General features: G+C 34.5%; 1 protein-coding gene across 2 annotated transcripts in view; it reads right to left on the bottom strand.

Annotated features, from left to right (window-relative positions):
- LOC128240642 (sorting nexin-13-like) overlaps positions 1-21,114 on the bottom strand; it is a 42,330-nt gene extending 21,216 nt beyond the window's left edge. The window contains exons 1-17 of one of the 2 annotated variants that reach the window (XM_052957356.1): positions 21,022-21,114; positions 20,135-20,244; positions 19,794-19,890; positions 18,782-18,871; positions 17,994-18,115; positions 17,391-17,506; positions 16,537-16,638; positions 14,235-14,323; positions 13,232-13,315; positions 11,995-12,136; positions 11,173-11,282; positions 10,412-10,502; positions 8,801-8,856; positions 8,447-8,572; positions 6,399-6,503; positions 5,140-5,269; positions 1,916-1,938 (exon numbers count right to left, since the gene is read on the bottom strand). In XM_052957356.1, the coding sequence (XP_052813316.1) occupies positions 1,916-1,938; positions 5,140-5,269; positions 6,399-6,503; positions 8,447-8,572; positions 8,801-8,856; positions 10,412-10,502; positions 11,173-11,282; positions 11,995-12,136; positions 13,232-13,315; positions 14,235-14,323; positions 16,537-16,638; positions 17,391-17,506; positions 17,994-18,115; positions 18,782-18,871; positions 19,794-19,890; positions 20,135-20,244 (1,593 nt within the window). In that variant the 5' untranslated portion in view covers positions 21,022-21,114. The remainder of the gene's footprint in view (positions 1-1,915; positions 1,939-5,139; positions 5,270-6,398; positions 6,504-8,446; positions 8,573-8,800; positions 8,857-10,411; positions 10,503-11,172; positions 11,283-11,994; positions 12,137-13,231; positions 13,316-14,234; positions 14,324-16,536; positions 16,639-17,390; positions 17,507-17,993; positions 18,116-18,781; positions 18,872-19,793; positions 19,891-20,134; positions 20,245-21,021) is intronic. The other variant, XM_052957355.1, reaches the window with a different exon arrangement.
- Between the last annotated feature and the right edge of the window lie 239 nt (positions 21,115-21,353).

Raw genomic sequence — 21,353 nt, 5'->3', positions numbered from 1 at the left:
CGAGGTAATATACAACCCCACAGTTCAACAGACTCACATTGTGTTAAACCCTATATATTAATGCTATTAAAATGTTATTTTAAGCTAATTTCATTAAGTTTTTTTCCAACTAATTTTAAATGAATATTCGACCCACAAAAAGCATTAAATATTGACACATTATAGAATAAATGAAAAATGCACAAAATCAGTGGTTAAAATAAAGAAAGCAATTATAATACAAAAGAATTTCTTATAAAGAAACAAAAATGAGTTTTACAAACAAAAAGCTAAATATTCTACTGTGAAATCATTTATATTCGTTGGCATGAAATTTCGTGGTTTACCGAAATTTTACATTTTCGTGGGTACTTGAATTCGTGGTTTTTCATTTCTGAAAAAAATCCAAAACTGCGATCGTCCTAAAACAACTGCATTATCTCCACGCGTGGGCACATGATTTCCTTCTTCTACGTCATACGGTTTATGACACTCGCAATAGTGGTACAACATGCCAATTATCGGTTTAATTGGAAATTAAGGTCATAAAAGAAGATGCACCCTGATCAGCGAAGCCATTGAATACCAATTAAGAATTTTGCGAACTGTGAAAACACCGAGAAGGTGCGTATATTTGAGAAAACAATCAATATAATCGATTAAATATTTCTTTAAAGAATATGGATCGAGTACCGACATTCAACACGCACATCTTGTAAACCTGGCCCCTATTTCTCGAAACTTCTTAAGTCCCTTATAACAGGATTAAGCTTATCTCACTATTTTTGTTGTTCTATAAAATGTGTTATATTAACTTCTTCTTTAGAAATTATGTAGAATTAATCTATATGATTATCAGAATAAACCATTTTTCATTTATGAAAATCCAATTTCAGTATGTATTTTGACTAATTGAAATAAGCGACTTTAGCCTGTTTAGCTTAAGAAGTTTAGAGAAATTGGGGCCTGGAGATTTTCCTGAATAGCACATGTTACAGCACCTGTTTCTGTCATTTGGTTCATAAAAAAACAATGAATTGATTAAGTTTGTTATTTGTTAAAGGCAGATATAATATATTAACAAAACAATAATAGTAAGATATACTGTGAGTTCGGTATTTACGCTGTATACTGCGACCTCTTTTAAGAATATACCATGTACGTACATTACATAGTATGTACATAACAAGGCAATTAAAAAGGTGAATAAAAGGACTATATTTCGTGGGATCTTGAATTCATGGATCATCCCACCCACGAAAACCACGAACATTAATGTCCCACGAACATTAATGATTTCACAGTATATGAAATCATTGTAAAACATGATCCACACCAGAAGTTAGAGTGACGCAGGCATGCCCACCGAGATGTGATAGTGAATCACTGTTTACATTCATACACTGATATGACATGGACAATAGTGTATAAATAACAGTTCTATCATTTGCTTCGAACACTGAGGAAGGAAATCCTGGCCCCAATTTCTAAAGCAATCTCAAGTTCCTTTCTAAAGCTAAAGATCAGTATTTTTGCTTTTCTTTAACATGTGCAATATTCTCATTAGGAAAAGTTCTGAGTATTTTAAAGAAGATTATCTAGATCATAATCCCAATAGACAACAGTATATTTTTGTGGTAAAATCAGGTTTAACTAAGTAATTTGGATAGATAAAATAAGATACTTAAACTTGAAAGACTTGAGAATTTTTGAGGCCTGGGCATAACAAAAAGAAACTTTGTTAAATGTAACACAGATGGCTTTTCTAATATCCAACCTGACAAAGCTAGCAGAAACCTTAAAAATCATTAACAAAGACACCAGAGAGCCAATAATTAAGATTAAAAAGTTACAAACACATGGAAAGTAAGCAATAGGGATTTTGTGTAGAAGCAAATGTATAAAGCTGTTTTCATATAAAAGAATGTTGACCTACTCTAAGCCATATTATTCGTTGAACTGAAAATATGTGATTTCATGAAATTATTCTTAATATCATACAACATTAGCAAGTTTTAAAACAATCTAATTCTATAATGTTTTAATTTCAGAAAAATAAGTAAAAGATATAATTGATGTTTACACCGTCAATATTGTGATCATTTATTACATGAGGAAATATGAAAAAACAAGAGACCCAAAAGGGCCTATGCTCTACTGGCATGGCTTTTGTGGTCATATCAATCCAGAGCATGTATGTATGGGTAAAAGGCAACAGACATATAGTTTATGTTTTGTGTTTGGGTTACCTAAAAACGTAGCACGTTCAACATCTGAGCCCAGAAAGTATTGTAAGCAGATAAGTTGCATGAACTATTTTAATATGTGCCAAGTAAAAGTCATCTGACAAAAAAAAAATGCTTTCAAAACTGTACTCATAGTAAAAAATTCTGTAGTTTCAAAAGTTAAAAAAAGTCAAGGGCATCCTAGGACAACAATGATCAATTTGAACAAACATTCACAATAAATTGTGCTGAGATGGTTGCACGAACACACAAAAAGATTTTCAAACCTTTCCAGATTTATGTTTACCAAACCTGTGAACCCTGGGTGTGGCCAGTGAGTAATGACACCAGGTGCATAACTTAAACATTCACAACCAATTTTGTTAAGATGAATGCGCAAACTACAGAACTTAAAGCTAAAAAATGGCCTTTGGGCTTTCAACAAGAACAAGGCAGAGTAATTCACAAAATCAGCTGCAGAAGCAAAAAGCAAATTGTCTCTCAAAATCCTAGACTTGCAAATTGTCTCCCTTAACTCTAGACTTGAATTTACATGTACATGTAAACTTGGCTAAAAATAGAATTCGCTCATGCAGACCTGGCTAAAAATAGAAAGCATTTCTTTGAAACTTTCATGGCCCATAATCTAGGCATTCATGGGCGGACCTGGCTGGTTTTCGAAAGGAACTGAGCTCTAATCTATATCTAGATACTGTACAAGTTTCATCGAGATACAATCAAAACTGAAGACTGTATCGTGTTCACAACCAATTGTTTACACAATAGCATTTTTTTATACTATCAAGGGCCATAATCTAGGCATGCATGGGCGGATCTGGCTGGTTTTCGAAAGGAACCCAGCTCTAATGGATATCTAGATACTGAACAAGTTTCATCAAGATACAATCAAAACTGAAGACTGTATCGTGTTCACAAGCAATTGTTTACAGACGCACGACCGCACGACCGCACGGACGCACGGATGCACATACTACGTACACATTACCATCGCATAAGCTCTTCTGGCCTTTGGCCAGTAGAGCTAAAAATGAAATCAACCATATTTGTAATCAATCATGACTTGTTTTATCATATATAAAACAGGGTACAGGCTCTCCAGAGACATCCAATAGACTAGAAAAGATAAAATAGGAGCTTTTAGAACAAAATTGTAGGAGAAAGAAATAGAATTTTTAGTTACAAAAAAATAGGAAAATAAAAAGAATTTGAACATGAACTTTTAAAATCACATTTCTATCTTAAAAACAGTTAATAATATCTTATACCTATTTCGTCAAACCTGTAAAGAAAGGGAAGCACCACAGTTTTAAGTTCAGGGCTTTTTCTATGGTACCCAGGGGTCCAACTATCGGACCCATTCCCAAAGCAAAATATAATATAATTTTCCCAATCCTCAGAAAAAAATCCCAATAAAAAATAAAATATTTTTTTTTTTAGGTTTCTTCTTTTTTTTTTTTTTTAAAGTCTTTTTACCTGTACTGGTTCATTTTCAACATCCAATAAGTTATGTGACGCAAAGTTTTTTTGATAATTGAACTCGGAAATCATTGATTTTCATCACATTCAGAGATCAGTATGAACTATTATCTGTCATGATTTATTGCAATAGATATTTACACCCCAATGATTGATATTTTTGGGGTCTTTTAAAGGGAAAATAAACTAATATTAAATCATTTCCTACTTCGCAGGAGACTAGACAGCTTTTTCGTTTAACTGTACAATTTCCCAATTTTGGCATTTTCAAGACGCAAAATTTCCCAAAATGTCTAGGGTCTTTATCCCAAAATGGGCAGAAAAAGCCCTGAAGTTTGTTGAAAAGTATATGGCCATCAGGCCATTCCAGGTAGGCAAAATTTTTAATTAAGTAATATGCAACGCATCAGACTCACAGGGTTACCGTTGAACAATAACTGAACAATAATTGAAATAAAAATTGAAATAAAAATTGATGTATAACCAGTATTTTTCACACACAAAGTATGGTAGGAATAATAGGTTTTAACAAAAAGTTGGAAAACTAGGAAAACTAGGAATGCTGGAGAGCCTCCCGTGTACTGCAAAACCACACTGCGCACAAAACCCAAAGGAGGGTGCATTTTAATTCAAAAACTCCACTATCAAACAAACATTCAAATATCTACATGGTTATCATCCCCAATGCAGACAGCCATTTTAAAATGAGATGTACATTTATTGCTTCAATGCAACAGATCAGACACACGCAAAAACCTATTCACTACCAACCCTGGACAATTGGAAGAAGTTTATAATCAATAATTGAATCAAGATGGATAACCATAAATGATCATCAAATAAAAAATAATCCAAGCTGGTCATTCTGTACTAATATATGTACAAAAATTACATTTATATTTATCTAAACAACTTCTATGACTTATAATTTAAAACTGAAAACTGTATTATTTTGTTTTACATTCATACATGTAGCACCATTTAGGATATATACATCTTTTAATGGCTTTTAAATCAGATAATGAATTTTAATGAAAATCCATTATAAATAAATGATTATAATCAATAATCGGCAATGTTAGGCACCCATCAACAATTATTTTATCATAATCCCTCATCAAGCCATTACTATTCACAACTACAGTAGTAAACACTGCCGAGCATGTCATGGTCTCGTTACTGATAACAGTTGAAACCCGTTGGTTCGATATAACGACTTGATTTAAGTTTGATGTAAAGGACCTTTGTTTTTTTTCTCGATGTAAGCATTCCCGCTTGGCTCAATATTTGTGAGGCTCAAAGTATTTTGGCTGGTCCCTGGGATATCGAGCCAATGGGTTACAACTGTAATACATAGTTGTTACATAGTACCAATCATACATAAACCCCCATTCAAACAATTCATGATAATACATGTCTATCATTACAAGGTACGTACTGTCATCAATACTGAGTGTGTCGGAATCCTCATTCTTGTTATCAAAGCCGAGGTCATCTAGAACCTTCATGTACGCTTGGCTCTGGATAAATGCGTGGTAATACTGTTCACCGTGTAACATCTGGTACACCTGTGAATGAAATCAAAACTTAAAGCTGTGAAACGTTTCAAGTAGTCCCAATAAAGCTTAAGTCAGTAGTTAGCGCACACACTCCTCACCAAGCGACCATATCTGAGAATTTATATTCTGCACCAAATGATTCATTGTTGTAGAACCAAACATTCCAACACTCCAGCAAAACTCTGCAGTATTTTATTTTAAGAAAGAATTTATGAAATGAATTGAGTTAGTAAAAACTTAAGTATGAGATTTGCTGTTGTAAGCTCATGATTTCTTTTGATCTTTGCTTAATGAAGCTAGAGTTCTCAATTGGAAAGGACATATTTAGGTATAACTAGAGATTTTGAAAAAGCGCTTGTCTCCCCAATTGTGTGGTCGTATCTGAGAAAAAATAAATGATGGACATGAAATTTCGGACTGGAGACGAACCAACAGTAAAGTTTGATTTATTCACCCGTATTATATAGTGAATATCTACTGCGACCTTGACCTTTGACCTACTGATCACAAAAGGGGTCATCTACTCGTCATGACCAACTAGCATACCAAGTATGAAGTTCCTGGGTCTAAGCGTTCTATAGTTATTGCGCGGAAACAAAGTGTGACGTACAGACGGACTGATGGACAGGGCAAAAACAATATGTCTTCCCATGAATGGGGGAGACATAATGATTTCATTATCTACAGGACATAAAGTCTGATCATACTGATTCAATCCAGACAACATCTGCATGCACACTAATCTACTATTGAATTTTCATTAATTTCTGTTCATCATCTGTATACAAATGACATCCATTTGAAAAAAATAAGATTAATAAATAAAACACACCTTAGTTCATTAATTAAAAGGTTATATTGTACTATTGACATGATCCATACAAGCCCATTATGGTGATACACACATGACGTAACTTTTATTTTTTTCTGAAAAGTAGTCAAATTGAAATGAGCCTGCTAGGTTAACAAAAGAAACGACTGACAACGCCGAATCAATATCCCTCTACATGAATATTTTGGCAGGGGATTATAATAGTTATAGCTGTGACAAAATAGTAACAGGCGGACACACAGTGCAACTTCTGCCTCCCTTTGGGGGTTGTAATAATGCCAAACGAGACATGCAGCCACAACTTACCCGTGCCTGGACCTCGTCGAACACATCCCCCTGCATCTGCTTGCTCTTGATCTTTGCTGCACAGCGCTTCAGAATTGCAGGTTCTACACGGACACGCGACGTGGCCTGAGCAATAAAAAAACAGATTTATACATAAATTTATCTATAATTCATCTGTCACGAAACAATTTATTTTAGTTAAACTTAAGTGCATACATTTCCTCAAGAAACAAGATAAGAATAAATCAACCAAGACTTGTTTAATGAACAGAAACCATAAAGCTGCACTCTCACAGATTGACAGTTTTGACTTTTTTTAATTTTAGTTTCAGAATCAGCTAATTTCTGTATCAATGTCTTCCATTCAGTCATATAAGACACCTCACAATATAACAGATCTCAATTGTTTAGAAAACTGCCTGAAATTTCGTTTTACTTAAAGTGTTAGTAACGCTTTTAGCTATAAAACATCAATTTTAGAACGTAAATTTGAAAAAAAACTGTGATCTGATCTTTGTCAGCAGTCTTGCATTGCTGGTTTCCAGACATTTACAAAAAAATTGGTTCTTGCCAAGTCAAAAATACAAATGTTGTCAAAACCGTCAATCTGTGAAAGTGCAACTTAAATCTAAAAGAACATCTGTTCACATCATGTTCAAGTTTGCCAAATATGTACAGTTTAACTTTTCACTGACATTTTTTCATACCAGGCTCAATATCACAAACAAGAGGCACATCAGTGCCTGTGCTCCACTGGCCAAAAGGTTCAAGCAAAGACCACCTAACGAACATTTTCGTCAAGTTTCATAGAAATACAATCATCAATTTTTGAGGAGAAGTTATTTAAACAAAAATTTTACTTTAATAGCTCTGGCTGCCATGTTGTGCAGTGGACCGAAATGATTTGGGCAATTTGAGTAAAGGAGCACCAAACAAACATTTCTGTCAAGTTTTATCGAAAAAAGGTCATCGGTTTCGACGACAAGTCGTATAAAGTTTTTTTTATTTTTTAGCTCTGGCAGCCATGGTGTGCAGTGGACTGGAACCATTTAACAAATTTTGGTTAATGACCACCCAAGGAACATTTCTGTCAAGTTTCATCAAAATCTGATCATCGGTTTCTGAGGAGAAGTCGTTTAAAGGTTTTTCTATTTTTACCTCTGGGGGCCATCTTGTGCAGTGGACCGAAACCATTGAAGCAAATTTGATAAAGGACCATCCAAGGAACATTTCTGTTAAGTTTCATCAAAATCTGATCATCGGTTTCTGAGAAGATGTTCTTTAAAGGTTTTTCTATTTTTTTGCCCTGGCAGCCATGTTGTGCAGCGGACCGGAACCATTTGAGCAATTTTGGTTAAGGACCACCCAAGGAACAATTCTGTCAAGTTTCATCAAAATCTGCCTATCCGTTTCAGAGGAGATGTCGTTTAAAGATTTTGCTATTTTTAGCTGTGGCGGCCATATTGTGCAATGGACCAGAACCATTTGAGCAATTTTAATAAAGGACCACCCAAGGAACATTACTGTCAAGTTTCATCAAAATCTGCGGAACCGTTTCAGAGGAGATGTCGTTTAAAGATTTTGCTATTTTTAGCTCTGGCGGCCATATTGTGCAATGGACCGAAACCATTTGAGCAATTTTGGTAAAGGACCACCAAAGGAACATTCCTGTGAAGTTTTGTCAAAATCCGCTTATCAGTTTCAGAGGAGATGTCGTTTAAAGTAAAAGTTTACGCACGCACGCACGCACGCACGCACGCACGCACGCACTCACGACGGACAATCTGTGACGACATAAGCTCCATGGCCTTCGGCCAGTGGAGCTAAAAATACTCAAATCATTCCCAATCTGAACTCATTACCTAAATAACAACAAAGAATTATTCAAAATCTATGTCCGACTCTTTTTTTAACAGCAATGTGTTCTAAAGAAATGTTATTTTAAAGGACTGATGTAGCTATGTAGAGTTTGTAACATCCAGATTAATTTTTTTAGTCATATTTTGAACAGGTTTCAAATAATGTTTTCCAATAAGTCAAAACTGAAGTATTTTGGGGTGACCGCTGACCTTATCTGACAGGTACTGGTTATATATAATGTTGACTTGTTTACGCAGCGGCTCCAAATCCTTCCCGTCCTTGTTGCCATGGTTATTGACAACCTCAAGCTGCTGTTCTGCTGCTGCACGGAATCCCTGGGGAAAACAAGACGAAAATTTAAAATGAATACAACCTACAAATAAATATCCCTGTAACGTCTCATCGCAAAATATCACCAGTTTTGAAATTTGAACCTAACGCTTAACATATAATCCATTTGATATGGTCCTTGTTCAAAACATCAACTGAACACTATAAATCATCAATCAGTGATACTCAAATCAATTGTTTTTTACAATAAATTAAGATACAAGAAGTCTTACCTCGATGTTTAAATAGAAGAACAGGAGATACTCTCCGCCTATATTTGTCATAAACTCTGAAATAAAAATAACAGATAATCAGGTTCACTACAAATTGTTTTCCATAATTTCATTATATAATATTAACATGCTATGGTGTACACACAATACTTTCTCGTATTGGCATCTTTCATTGTTTTAACATCTGCCTGATTCTATTGAGTACTTTTTACGCAATGCTTATTTCTGGCAAAGGGAAAACGCATAGATGGAATCCAATTATCCCACCAACCCTCAAAGTATGCAATGGAAAAAGACTTAAGATAGTCATATCTTCATGCAATACAAGATTGAATTGACTTCAGATTGTTGAAAAGATGTGGCCTTAGTTTTTTAATCTTACCATTTATGAAAGCAGGCACATATAAACCATCAGAATACCCAATCTGAGTGAAACTTCTGTTTAAGGGCCATAACTCTTAAAAACCAAATACAAAATGTGTGAGGTTTTAATATCAAGATTCAAAGCAATTTAAAATGTGGAAGTCATTTGCTCCACAATTTGTTGTTTTCAAACAGACCACGCCAACCTGACTGACAAACCAACCAACCAATCAACAAACTGTTGTGAGAAGAGGCTCAAATGTGACACTGTTCAAATTGTGTTTGCAGGGACACATGGGTGAAAGTTGGAAATCTTGAGAATCCTGAAAAATTAGCTGGGGGGCCCAGGGGAGCAAAGCCCCGGGAAGCTCCTGGGAATTAGTGGTTTTGAGTGCTTGTACAGCGCTTTTCCAGAATTATATGATTGCCAAAGAAACTGACTTATTATCATGCAGAAAATGCATGATTTTCTGTAAACAGCTCTTGTTCATGGATATATACATACTCTTTGATGTAGATTTAGAATTTAGCCAAATCCCCCATTTCTCACCATTAGTCTCACATTCAGATAGCCATGCCCATCTCCATTTGTTAGTTTGTTTACTTTCTAAGACCTTAGTGTTGTACACTGGGGGTAGAAACTTCATTTTCAATATTTTTTGCAAAGATCTTTTATCACAAGAATATTGTTGTTGTTTTTTGAAAGAATCACCTTACGCCAAAAGACCACCTATTTTATTGGACTACAGCGTACAGAGAGCCAATCAGAATTGTCGTATTATATCGTAATTCACCGCTACCTAGGCGATTTAAAAGCATCTGCAATGTCTTGATGATCGCGAACATTCCTGATTGGGAGCGATTGGTTTTCCCGTTCGAAACTTATTGGCAGAAACGGTCGAGCCCAGCCAGTCTATTTACGGCCACAGCCGAACGCGCTCTGGGCTATCTTTGTAAAACCCGTAAGCGAGCACCTTGCAATGACGAATTGTTACTAAAAATAAATCGCAAAACAGATCGAGTCACTGGAGTTTACTTTCGTTTTCGTTTCAACAATTTGAAAGTCGAAGTCAGGGTTGAGGTAGGCCTATACCCCCTACCCCCATCTGAAATCTCAAAGGATTTACACGATTTGGAAAAGTGATCCCTGAGGACATCGAAAATCTGGAACTTCCGGAGCAGTCCGGAAAAAACTTTCACCCATGGGGGCATAATTACTGTGAATATATAGAGTTGAAGTAGGCTTACCTATAAATGCTGCTAGTGCAATGTTGTTACTGATGATGTCATCTAAGCTGAGCATAAATTGTTGAGTGCCACTTCGCATGTGCTCCGGCACCTGAATCCCATTCAACAGTACAAATGTTAACAGCCTTACTTCAATAGGGCAACAATTTTAACATATCTTTCAAATCATTGATAAAAGCAGAAATTCAAAAGAAAATCAATAAAATCTTACAAGAGATCAAGAGATATAAAAAACGAAAGGAGATGCAAAAAAATCTGAGGATAATACCCAAGTTTTAATATAAATTAGATTCCCTTGATATCTTACAAAGTGTAAAGCCCCCAATATGGGAATGACAACTTTCCTGGGTAAAACCAGTACCAAGTACTTGAGTTCTTTCAGCACAAACCTCCAACCATTACATCAGGATCAGCTGCCTTACCAATGACCTATCCAGGCCAGTAAAATAGTAGTATAATTCATAATACTTTTCATACAAGCTATATTCATTGTGAAGGTTATCAAAGGCAAGAGCGTTTCAGTCCGATTGCCCAAGCATGTCTGTTATTGTTTTCAGCATAACTTAACAATTAATTAGAGTTATGGTCTTTGATGTGCATTTATGAATATATTGAACTGTGTTATGACATTGGTTTAAGTATTTGCGCAACGAACCAGCAATGGCAATAGCTTCAAGACAATTGCATCACCTCAACAAAAAAACATTCATGTGCGAGATAATAAAGAAAAATTACTAATTTAACACTGATTCGCCACATACATCAGGAGCAAACTCTGTATCATCAATGCCCTGCTGGAGACGGGATATCTTCTCCTCACACTGCTTCTTCACAAACAGCAAGCTGTTCAGGTTCTGCTTGATTTGCGTGTCTGAAAATTGAAGGCATGAGTAAATTTCTATACTGCAGGTAGAGTATAAGTAACAAGTGTTTGAAGTCATATTGAGGCAAAGTGCTGACCCAATACAACAATTTTGGACAAGAATCCGGTCACAAAAAGCTATCCTTGAAGTATTTGGGCCAAAATTATTTTCAACAGCATATCAGACCAAATAATGAGTCAAATTTCTGTGACAATATGTACGGTAGCCATGACATGTTACAATCGGTTTTCATGGTAGCATGACAATGTTATACCCAACAGTTATTTAAGGCAGAGTTCTTTGATATGCTGTTCATGTGCATACGGCATTACTTCATGTTTTTGCATAATGACACAGCAGATGCGGCCAGTAAAAAACACCAAGGGTATCACATTAAGCCATCTTTTTGAAAAATAGACTTGTAAGATATTACTTACCATCTTCGTTCGAGTTTTAAGTTTTTGAAACATGAAAGTACTTTTATGTGCATTTAAAATAGAATGCTACAGAAATTTGGAAAAAAAATACCAAAACCTGTGATATATTCAAACCCCCACTTGGCACAATTCCAATTAGCATTACTCACCCTTGAATCATTCCAGCCTTCAAATGTTTTCACTTAGGCCACTAAATGCAATTTCAGTCAAACTGCTACAGAAATAATGGGAAAATTGACTTAAACTATTATATTATTGCAACAACCTTTCAAGTTGGACTTACCATTAGTCCCACCTGTATCTTTTGAGCGCCACTTGGCAATATCACAGTCAATCTTCTCAACAATGGAAACCAGCTCCTCGATGTTGTCATTGTACTTTATCACAGACATGAACATCTCGTTCGTAAACGACCCCTCCTTGCACTGAAATGATGGGATTTTTTTGTGTGAAAAACACTGAAATATGATCCCATTTATGGTTATTATTCCTTCCTGCTGTCAGAATTCTATAATACAGACATAAAGACCTTAGTTGTAAATAATCCCTCTTGCACTGAAAGTTCAGACAGAAAAAATATCACGAATTCTGACAAAAAAATATAGAATAATAATGGGTAGGTGATAAATTGCCACTATATGATTCAGATTTAGACAGTCCACCAGAATTCTTATCAGATATGTTCAGAAATCTTTTTAAGCTGTGATACTGTTAACAAAATTTATTTCATTTTCTATAAATATGGGAGAATTTATTTGATAAATATGCATGAAAATATGGAAAATTTATGTGATAAATCCCCATTAAAACCTGGGATACATTTAAGTGATAAATATTCAATAACTCCATAATTAAGCATGTGAATGTTTGAAAGGTAGAATTTGATCATAATTCAATTTTTATTTGTATGCCTAACAATTTCGAGGGGTGAAAGCGTTGATGATGATGAACCCCTTGCATAAACAACAAACAAGACTACGAGAATATCTATGTAAGTTGTTCAATTTCTATGTAGTATCTTCTTCTTCCAAGTGGTCTATAAGCACCATGTCCATCTAAACTCAAGTCTTGAGTTTAAGTTTTAGTCTCAGATTCAGAACAGCAAACTTTCAATGTTGTGTGAAAAGGCTATTACAAGAGCAAAAATGGTAAAATCTGCTGTATCTGTTACAAATCATGTATCCTCTAATCAGGCACAAATCTTTTGCCAAAAGTTAGTTAATTTATATTATTGATATTTTGAAACATTTTAAGAATTCAATGTTTTCTAAATACAAGTTGCAAACTTATGTGAATATGATTTAAGGTCCAGGGCTGGTATTCAATATTGATCTTATCCTTATCCTTAGACATGCCTCCATTTTTCCATTCTGCCTATTGGTCAGCTAATTATACAGGCCAATCAAAACAATCAGTTTATAATCTTAAATTTAAGTTCAATCTTAGTTACATATTGAATACGGCTCCAGAAAGGATATCTTTGTTATTATTTTTATGCAGTATCTTGAAAGTAAACTTACCATCCAGGCTATGTATGAGTTGATGTAGTCTGGATCACACAGGAGGTCTATGGTTGGTACTAGAACACCATTTACAAGCACTTCCTGAACATAAAAACACCCAACATGGCATACATTTCATAACTTAGTGATTCTTGCAAATAGGATAGCATTTAAGACTATCATATGGGCTATCATAATCAATGAACAGTCTAAATGAAACTGAGTCATATAATTATTGGTCTTGTACAGTTTTAGGATTTCTCTTATAATGCCATCAACATGTACATCATCTTGTCTCCAACCCAGATAAGTACATGTTATTTGTTAATGCAAAGGTAACCTAGTCAATCAACTCTGAAAAACAGAAGTGTTGCCTGTTGGAAGCGCCCATTATTTTTCTAGTGAAGGTCACCATGACCATGTCAATTGACCTATTGACCCCGATCAATCAGTCATCTATGATTGTGGCCATTGTGCAAACCAAGTTAATAGAGGCTGCAAACCAAGTTAATATAGACTGCATACCAAGTTAATAGAGACTGCAAACCAAGTTAATAGAGACTGCATACCAAGTTAGTATAGACTGCATACCAAGTCAATAGAGACTGTATACAAAGTTAATAGAGCCTGCATACCAAGTTAATAGAGCCTGCATACCAAGTTAAAAGAGACTACAAACCAAGTTAATAGAGACTGCAAACCAAGTTAATATAGACTGCATACCAAGTAAATAGAGACTGCAAAACAAATTAATAGAGACTGCAAACCAAGTTAAAAACTTATTGATTGGTGTGTGCATACTTTTTCTGGTACTGGTCACTATGACCTATATCTTTTGACATATTTGAATAAATATCAAGTTTGAAGACTTTACACCAAGCCATCTAAAGTTATTGTTTGGAAACGAAAGAGTTACGTCTACACCGCAGAACAAACTCATCCAATACTGGACATTGTGAGTGAATACTAGATGTATTGTAGGAAATTCATTTGAATACATATTTGATTGTAATATACTTACTCTTATTATATATCTAAAAGGTTTGTTGTTATAATCTTCTGTTGGTAAAAACAGGAACAATAAAACATCTGTGAGATCTTGTAAATACTCTGAAAAACACAAAGAAAACTGGTATGAGGATAAGTATAATCATTATTTCATTCATCAGTTTGATATTGTTTGAATCGTAAGGCCCCAGTTTCTGGTTTGCTTGAATCATATTTGATTATAATATATATGTGAATTACTTAAGAAATAACTGATTGCATTAGGCCTCTTGTTAACCTACCTCACTAACCCTAACTGTACATAAAATAGCTTTGTTTTTAAGTATGCTCAATTCAATTTTAATATTGACAAGTTCTGCTGCAAAGGTCACCCAATTCTATCTAAAACAGTGACTACATTAGTAACCAAAACATAAAAAAAACAGAACACACATTGTCTACATCCACTTTCAGTTTACAAAAGTGCAACAGAGCAAATGCCAATGCTCCTTGGTATTTCAAGACAGACAAGGGGAGTAATCCAGATTGACCAGACAGACAAGGGGAGTAATTCAGACAGACAAGGGGAGTAATCCAGACAGACAAGGGGAGTAATCCAGACAAACAAGGGGAGTAATCCAGACAGACAAGGGACATTACTCATCCAATATGAACTTGCTACAAATGTTCATAAGTACAAATACCGCCTCTGGCAACTGATTGCCAAGTTTAAAGGGACTAGACACCAGATGATACAATTGCAAGAAAAAAATGTCAAAAACTTACATATAATTGACATTGTTGTGCACAACGCATTGAATATTACTTACTGATGTATCACATCGATTACGCTACATGCATTTTTCACAGTTCATGTACTTTTTTCCTTATTTGAAATTTACTACGGTTGTCTACATTGTCAAGCCCAGAAAGATAAAAAAGCGTCGTTTTATTTTTTTTGTACTCACAGATATGATTTAAACTGGGAAACCATTATGCGCTATTATTTTTACCATTAAATTGACCTTGTAAAGTGATTTATCTTGTCACTTGCACACAAATCGGTCCAATAACAAGGTGCTGTGTAAATTTTAGTTTATTAGGATAGGATGTTTATCTACAGTTAGGTGGTCATGTGACCTTTAAACTGAATTTCTTTTCTATTCTGCAATGTCAGAGGAAAAGCACAAATAATGTTTTAGTTTCTTGTCAGAGGAAAAGCACAAATAATGTTTTAGTTTCTTATCAAAAGTCTGCCAACAACCGACCTCAACAATCACTCGCCCATAAAGTCCCATCACTCTGCATAATAATGACAAAACAATCGACCAGATAATCTACATGTGATGTGAAAATCTAACCCCAACCTCAAATGCTGAAAACTGTGCAGCATTCAACAACAGTGAATCCCATTTCTGTGGTGAATGACAAAATCTCACTTACAACAGAACAAATTGTCTCTTTGCCGGTGCAGTTTTGAACATCCAACACTATCAACATGAATAAAATCCATCTAACATGTGGCAATTGTTTGTAAACACTCGTGATCTTGACCCATGACTTATGTTCTGTAGACTGTGACTTGCCGAATAATTGTTACATCATCAGAAAATGGTTGGTGACTGATCCATGTTTATGCACTTTTAAAAGCTTTTTTATGTTTTGAATTGATATTGCCGTATTAAAATGCAATGACTTTGACTATAAGCATATTGAAAAATGTTGAACTCTTTTGGGAGCTATTTTGGGAGCGATTTAAACATGGATACTGAGTGTGCCTATGTCAACAGGGAAAAAACACTTGTCCCCTTTATTTTTAAAGATACTTAATAATTTTAAGGTTATTTATAATGTTTAAATAAACAAAGTAACAGGATAAATAGAATACTAGATTAGTGCCGAGCATGGAGAAAGTTTATCTGGCTCGGCTGGGGAATTACTCGGGTTCGACTTCGGCTCACACGATAAATTCCTCCGCAATGCCAGATACACATCCTCCATCCGCGGCACTAACCTAGTATTCTCTATTTATTATCGGCCTCATTCTTGCTTGCATTGACATATTTAGGCTTGTTTTTAGGAAATATTAAATATGCCGATTTTTGGACCATCTGGTATCTAGCATCTTTAAAAGTTTTTTCTTTCCAATAATTCCATCTACAGCACACCAATGCTGACACCAAGGTTATGACAATAGCTCAAGCTTTTTTCTTCACAAATGTAACCCTTAATAAAACTTATAAAACACTCAATGCTCACATGGTTTGCTAATTGGCCTTTACGATATGAATACATTGAAGTGATACAAAGTTAGACTTGGCATAAAAAAAACTTACGTTTTTCGTCTTGAGGGGACAGAGACACTAGATCCCGACATATATCCTTCTCCATTTTAACCTCAAGGTCAAAAAAGTTCTGCTCAAGCAGGGGGCCTCTCTCTGGCATAACAAAATAAAATGTCATGCTTCTGGAATTCCATAACATTATTGTTCACTAAATCATTAGATTCAAATTAAGCAGCAACGAAAGGAAATGATGACTTTCAACATTTTATATAAAATAAGCAAAGGAACTATGTGTAGTCTAATGTCTAGCAGGGAATATGGTATGTGAAACAACCATCTAGAAAACAGTCATTGAACAGACTGGTTGGCCACTGGCTTTTCTAGCACCATTATATAGTGTAAGGTAGGTGATTGTCATTTCTCACATTATTTGCATTACACTTTATGGTTAGTTTCTTACTCTTTATTTAAGCTTGATTTTGAGAAAAGCTGATGACTTTTTAAATCACTCAAGTGTCTGCTTCCTTGGCATAAACCAGTACTACTGTGTCCTTTTTGAAAGGACATGAAAAGTGACCCTGGTGGGTATCAAACGTGCAACCTTGTGAATGAGCCGCGGGCACCTATACCACTCGACCACTCTCACTTTATGGTTAATGAATGTTATTGAAACGATGTCTAAATCAGATAACGAGCAACCTCCATAATTGCCTCCTTTGTTTAACAAAAGAACATTTTGAATCCAAGTCCATGTGCATTGGTCATTAAGTAATTATAACAAGAAATCTCCCCAGATGTTGAACTGTTATAAATATTTATATCAGAGTGGTACGACGTCATGTCAATTTACCAGTAAACAAAAAAAATTCTGCACAAAATTCTGCACAAAAATGAAAAAAACTGACCCTCCTTGTTGGCCACCTTGGATTTGTCCAGCGCTTGCATGTATAACCTGATGTGAGAGGCAAAGTCATCCACCATTCTCTGGGTGAAATATGGCATCCAATCTACGTCTTTAGATCTTAAATGAGTATATTGTTATTAAACATACATTTCATTATTTTAAATAAAAATATCAATTATCAATAGTGCTTGTTTCTTTTACTAAAAGATTTCATTGAAATGTCTAAAAACAAAGGACTCATGATTCAATGACAAACACAATGCAAAATGGGATTTGCTCATTTTTTCCCTAAAAGCCACACTCTTGGTTTTGGTCAATATATTTTTTCAATTCACACATATTTTTTTTTTAAATAACCTTATAACTTAAAGCAAAACATGTTGAGAGGCTAGAATTTTGCAAATCGAATGAGTCGACTAGTTTTTCTAATAAAGGTCATAATGACCTTGACATTTGACTCCAAAATCAATAGAAGTTATTGACTTTGACTAATGTGCATGACAAGTTTGAAGACTCTACAGCAAATTGTTCAAAAGTTATTGATATGAAATGAAAGTGTGATACGGAAGACTGTGACGCCAGATAAAGCTTTTCAAATGTGTACCTTTGAGAGAATGTGATGAAGACCTTCTGAACACATTGCTGTATCTGGAGCAGGAAATGGCCATCATCGCTTATATCACGGTACCAGTTCTTGATATAGTCTCGCGCTGTATACTCCAAAACCTGGGGGACAAATGGCACATAATGTTAAAAACTGTTATCCCTGTTACAAGGTCTGAGGACATTTGTCACATAATGATGTTGTAATGCCTTTCATATGTCTCTATGATTCATGCAGTCTATTAAAGGCACATCGTCTATTTATACCCAAGCCTTATTTTATACTTACGAATATAGAAATTTAATACTGGTTGCATCAGGCCTTTTCAGCCCATCTTATTAACTTTCTGAGCGATAGTCAATGAATGACCTAGTTGGCAAATTTAAAAGGATGGCCAAAAAAGCTGGTTTTAATTATTATCTTTAGTATATATTTAGCATATTCATTCTCTAAACAGTACACCCAAAACCACTTCAAATGTTACCATGGGGTTATACCTTACCAAAAATCAAATAATCATACATTGAATGCAATTAAGTCATTTTCAGTCATATATAATATATGTTTACTGTTTGGTCAAAGTTCTCCAAAATGTTTATTGATCGGTCAATATTTATCAAATAGCTACTAACCAATGCAATCAATATAATAAAAGAACTAGGCAAAACCTAGCCTATGGACAACATATCAAAGTTTTATAAAATTGGTAGCTGAAGTCTTCTCTATGAAAATGAGAAGTTATATAAATGCTGCATGGCAAAGAAGAGCTACATGTATATGCCACCTACCGACTGCAGGACTTCATCAATGACGCTAGCTCCAGTGATTCTCTTGTCAAATCTACGAATCTTCAATGATCCCTCCATCAACATTTGTATCTGACATAAAGATAACTCACAATAAAGTACACGTATTGTAACTACACAGCTACATGTACATGTTATGAACTTATGATCTACAATGCCAAAAGATACAGTTCATAAAAATCAGTACATAACAATGCCCGTGAACTGGTGAGAATGGGTTGCTTATTACTGTGATCAATGATAATCAATTACAAAATACTGGAAATAGTAGAAAATTGGAATTATTTTTTAGGGTTTTTCACCTAAAAAAACTTTAGCCTATCACTGAAAAGGCATTTCTAATTAGATCAAACATGACATTAAAGACACTGTTTTCATGTATATTGTTGTCAAGTACTGCAGTTTACATGTAAAGCCTCTAATCGTGGAACATACAGCATATCTATGAACATAAAATATGGATTACATAATTGATCATAAGTTGAAATGGCTTGTTTGATTTATCATTAATTTTTTTATGATGATCAATTATGATCTGATATGAAATGCCTACATAAAAGCAAAATCTGATTTCAAATACAGTAACATGATTTTATTGATTTGCAACCATCACTTTAGTTACTATGTAGTAATTTTTGTTCACATACAATTTCTGCTGTTTACTTATAAACATCCACACAAAAAATGGTAAAAAAACAAGTAAAGACTCAATCTTCAATCACTTAAATGATTAAATATAAAAATAACATGATCCAGACTTCATCTCTTAAGAGATTTTAAAAGTTGTGCCATTAATGGGGGGAAATATGCATCAATTTATTTTACATTATCTAACTTTTCCGAAATTTATGACTTACCCAGTATTATGCTGATTTTCCAAATCAAATAATATAGGCAGTTTACCAATGTGAAATAAAATTCACTGTCCACTTTAATACAGAGGAAGTATCACTACCATTCTGATGGTTAGTCACTCAGTGTGCGATTAGCATACCTCAGAGATACCAGGAGCTGACAAGGGCACATTATCAGTAGTCAACAGGTGTTGAGACGACTCTTCACTTCCATAGTAGAAAGCAATAGCTACAGCCCTACATAAAAACACACACATAGTATTAGTCTAAATCTTTGAATTGAAAATCCAACGAATTGTATTTTTCCTTTCTTACATGATTATTAAACTATTGTCAGTTCAAAACTTTTAAGAACGTTCCATCTTTAATTTGAATGATTATTTATGCAACCTTTAAAGCACACAAATACAACATAAAATTCATTGCATGTTATACCATATAATAATATATTGGCTTATTCAAAACTTTTATCCATTCTTACCCTGCAATTCCCAGTAAAATGTAGAAGATGAGAGCAACACCAAAACTTCCGAACGTGAACAGGTACAGGATCACAGCCAGTGTGATCCACACTGCCTGCCCTCCTACCATCTAAAAAGCAAAACAGGATTGTTGATCTAGACCTCTAAGCCTCTAAAAAAGGGTCACCAGTAATGGTTTTAGTCCATGAAAAATACTTTTATAGATACATATCATCTAATAGCTTCTTTAATTATAAAACAAATAATAGAATGATGATCAATACAGTCTATCTGCGATATGGCCCAAATTGTCAGAAGATAAGGCCAAGATTTTAAAATGTCCAGATTTAAAAACCATACAGCCTAGTTATTCTAAAATGCCGTCCAGGCTTTTTTAAAAGCGGCATTTTAGAATGACTAGCATACAGCCCAGATAAGCATGCAATCATTGACCATTAAATAGTCATCAAAATTAGCAAGCCCAAATTCTTAAACTAGCGCCACATCATTTTCGAACACATAAAATATGTGTGACTTTGGGAATTAACTTACACAAACTTTTGAGATTTTTTTTTTTTCTTTTTCGTGGAAAAGTAACAGACATGAAATCCCATACAAATAAAACAAATTAAATATGTATAAAGTAACACGGAATGTGGAAAAAACAAATATGAAATATAATAGCTCAGTAAATTGGCCACGAATGCTATAAAATCATAAATATTGTTTTTATAAAATCCAAAAGCTATTTAGATTTAATTTCAAAACGGCAAGAGAAATATTTTTATATTTATAATAAAACTGAAAAACTGTCATTATCGAATGTTTTGAATGGTGTATTTCCTTGCAGTTTGCGAATCGCATCAATTTGATGAAGGTAAATAATAATGATCTCAACTTATTTTACCTTACTGCAATATTTCAAACTTTAAATCATGACATATTTAACTAAAATGACTAAAAACGGAAGGATTGTTTGACAACACCACTACTAGTCGGCCATATTGGATAGTTGTCAATTTTAAACCAATCAAATACGATTTTACAATTATAAATGAGCTAAATAAATGTACGAAAGAAATAGGCAGGAATTGGTTACATTACACGATTTTTACAGTGCGCTAGTGGCAGCAGTCAACAGTTTTTAACAATGTTGGTGCTGCTCTTAAATCGAACAAACAAGTTTATCAAACATGCAAAGAGATCTGGCCGTGAGTAATACCAACATCAGTTACGGAT

This window comes from Mya arenaria, chromosome 7 (assembly GCF_026914265.1).
Source record: "Mya arenaria isolate MELC-2E11 chromosome 7, ASM2691426v1".
NCBI classification, from domain to species: Eukaryota; Metazoa; Mollusca; class Bivalvia; order Myida; family Myidae; genus Mya; species Mya arenaria.
Note: the sequence above shows the minus strand (reverse complement) of the source record. Positions and strands in the feature narration are given on the sequence as shown.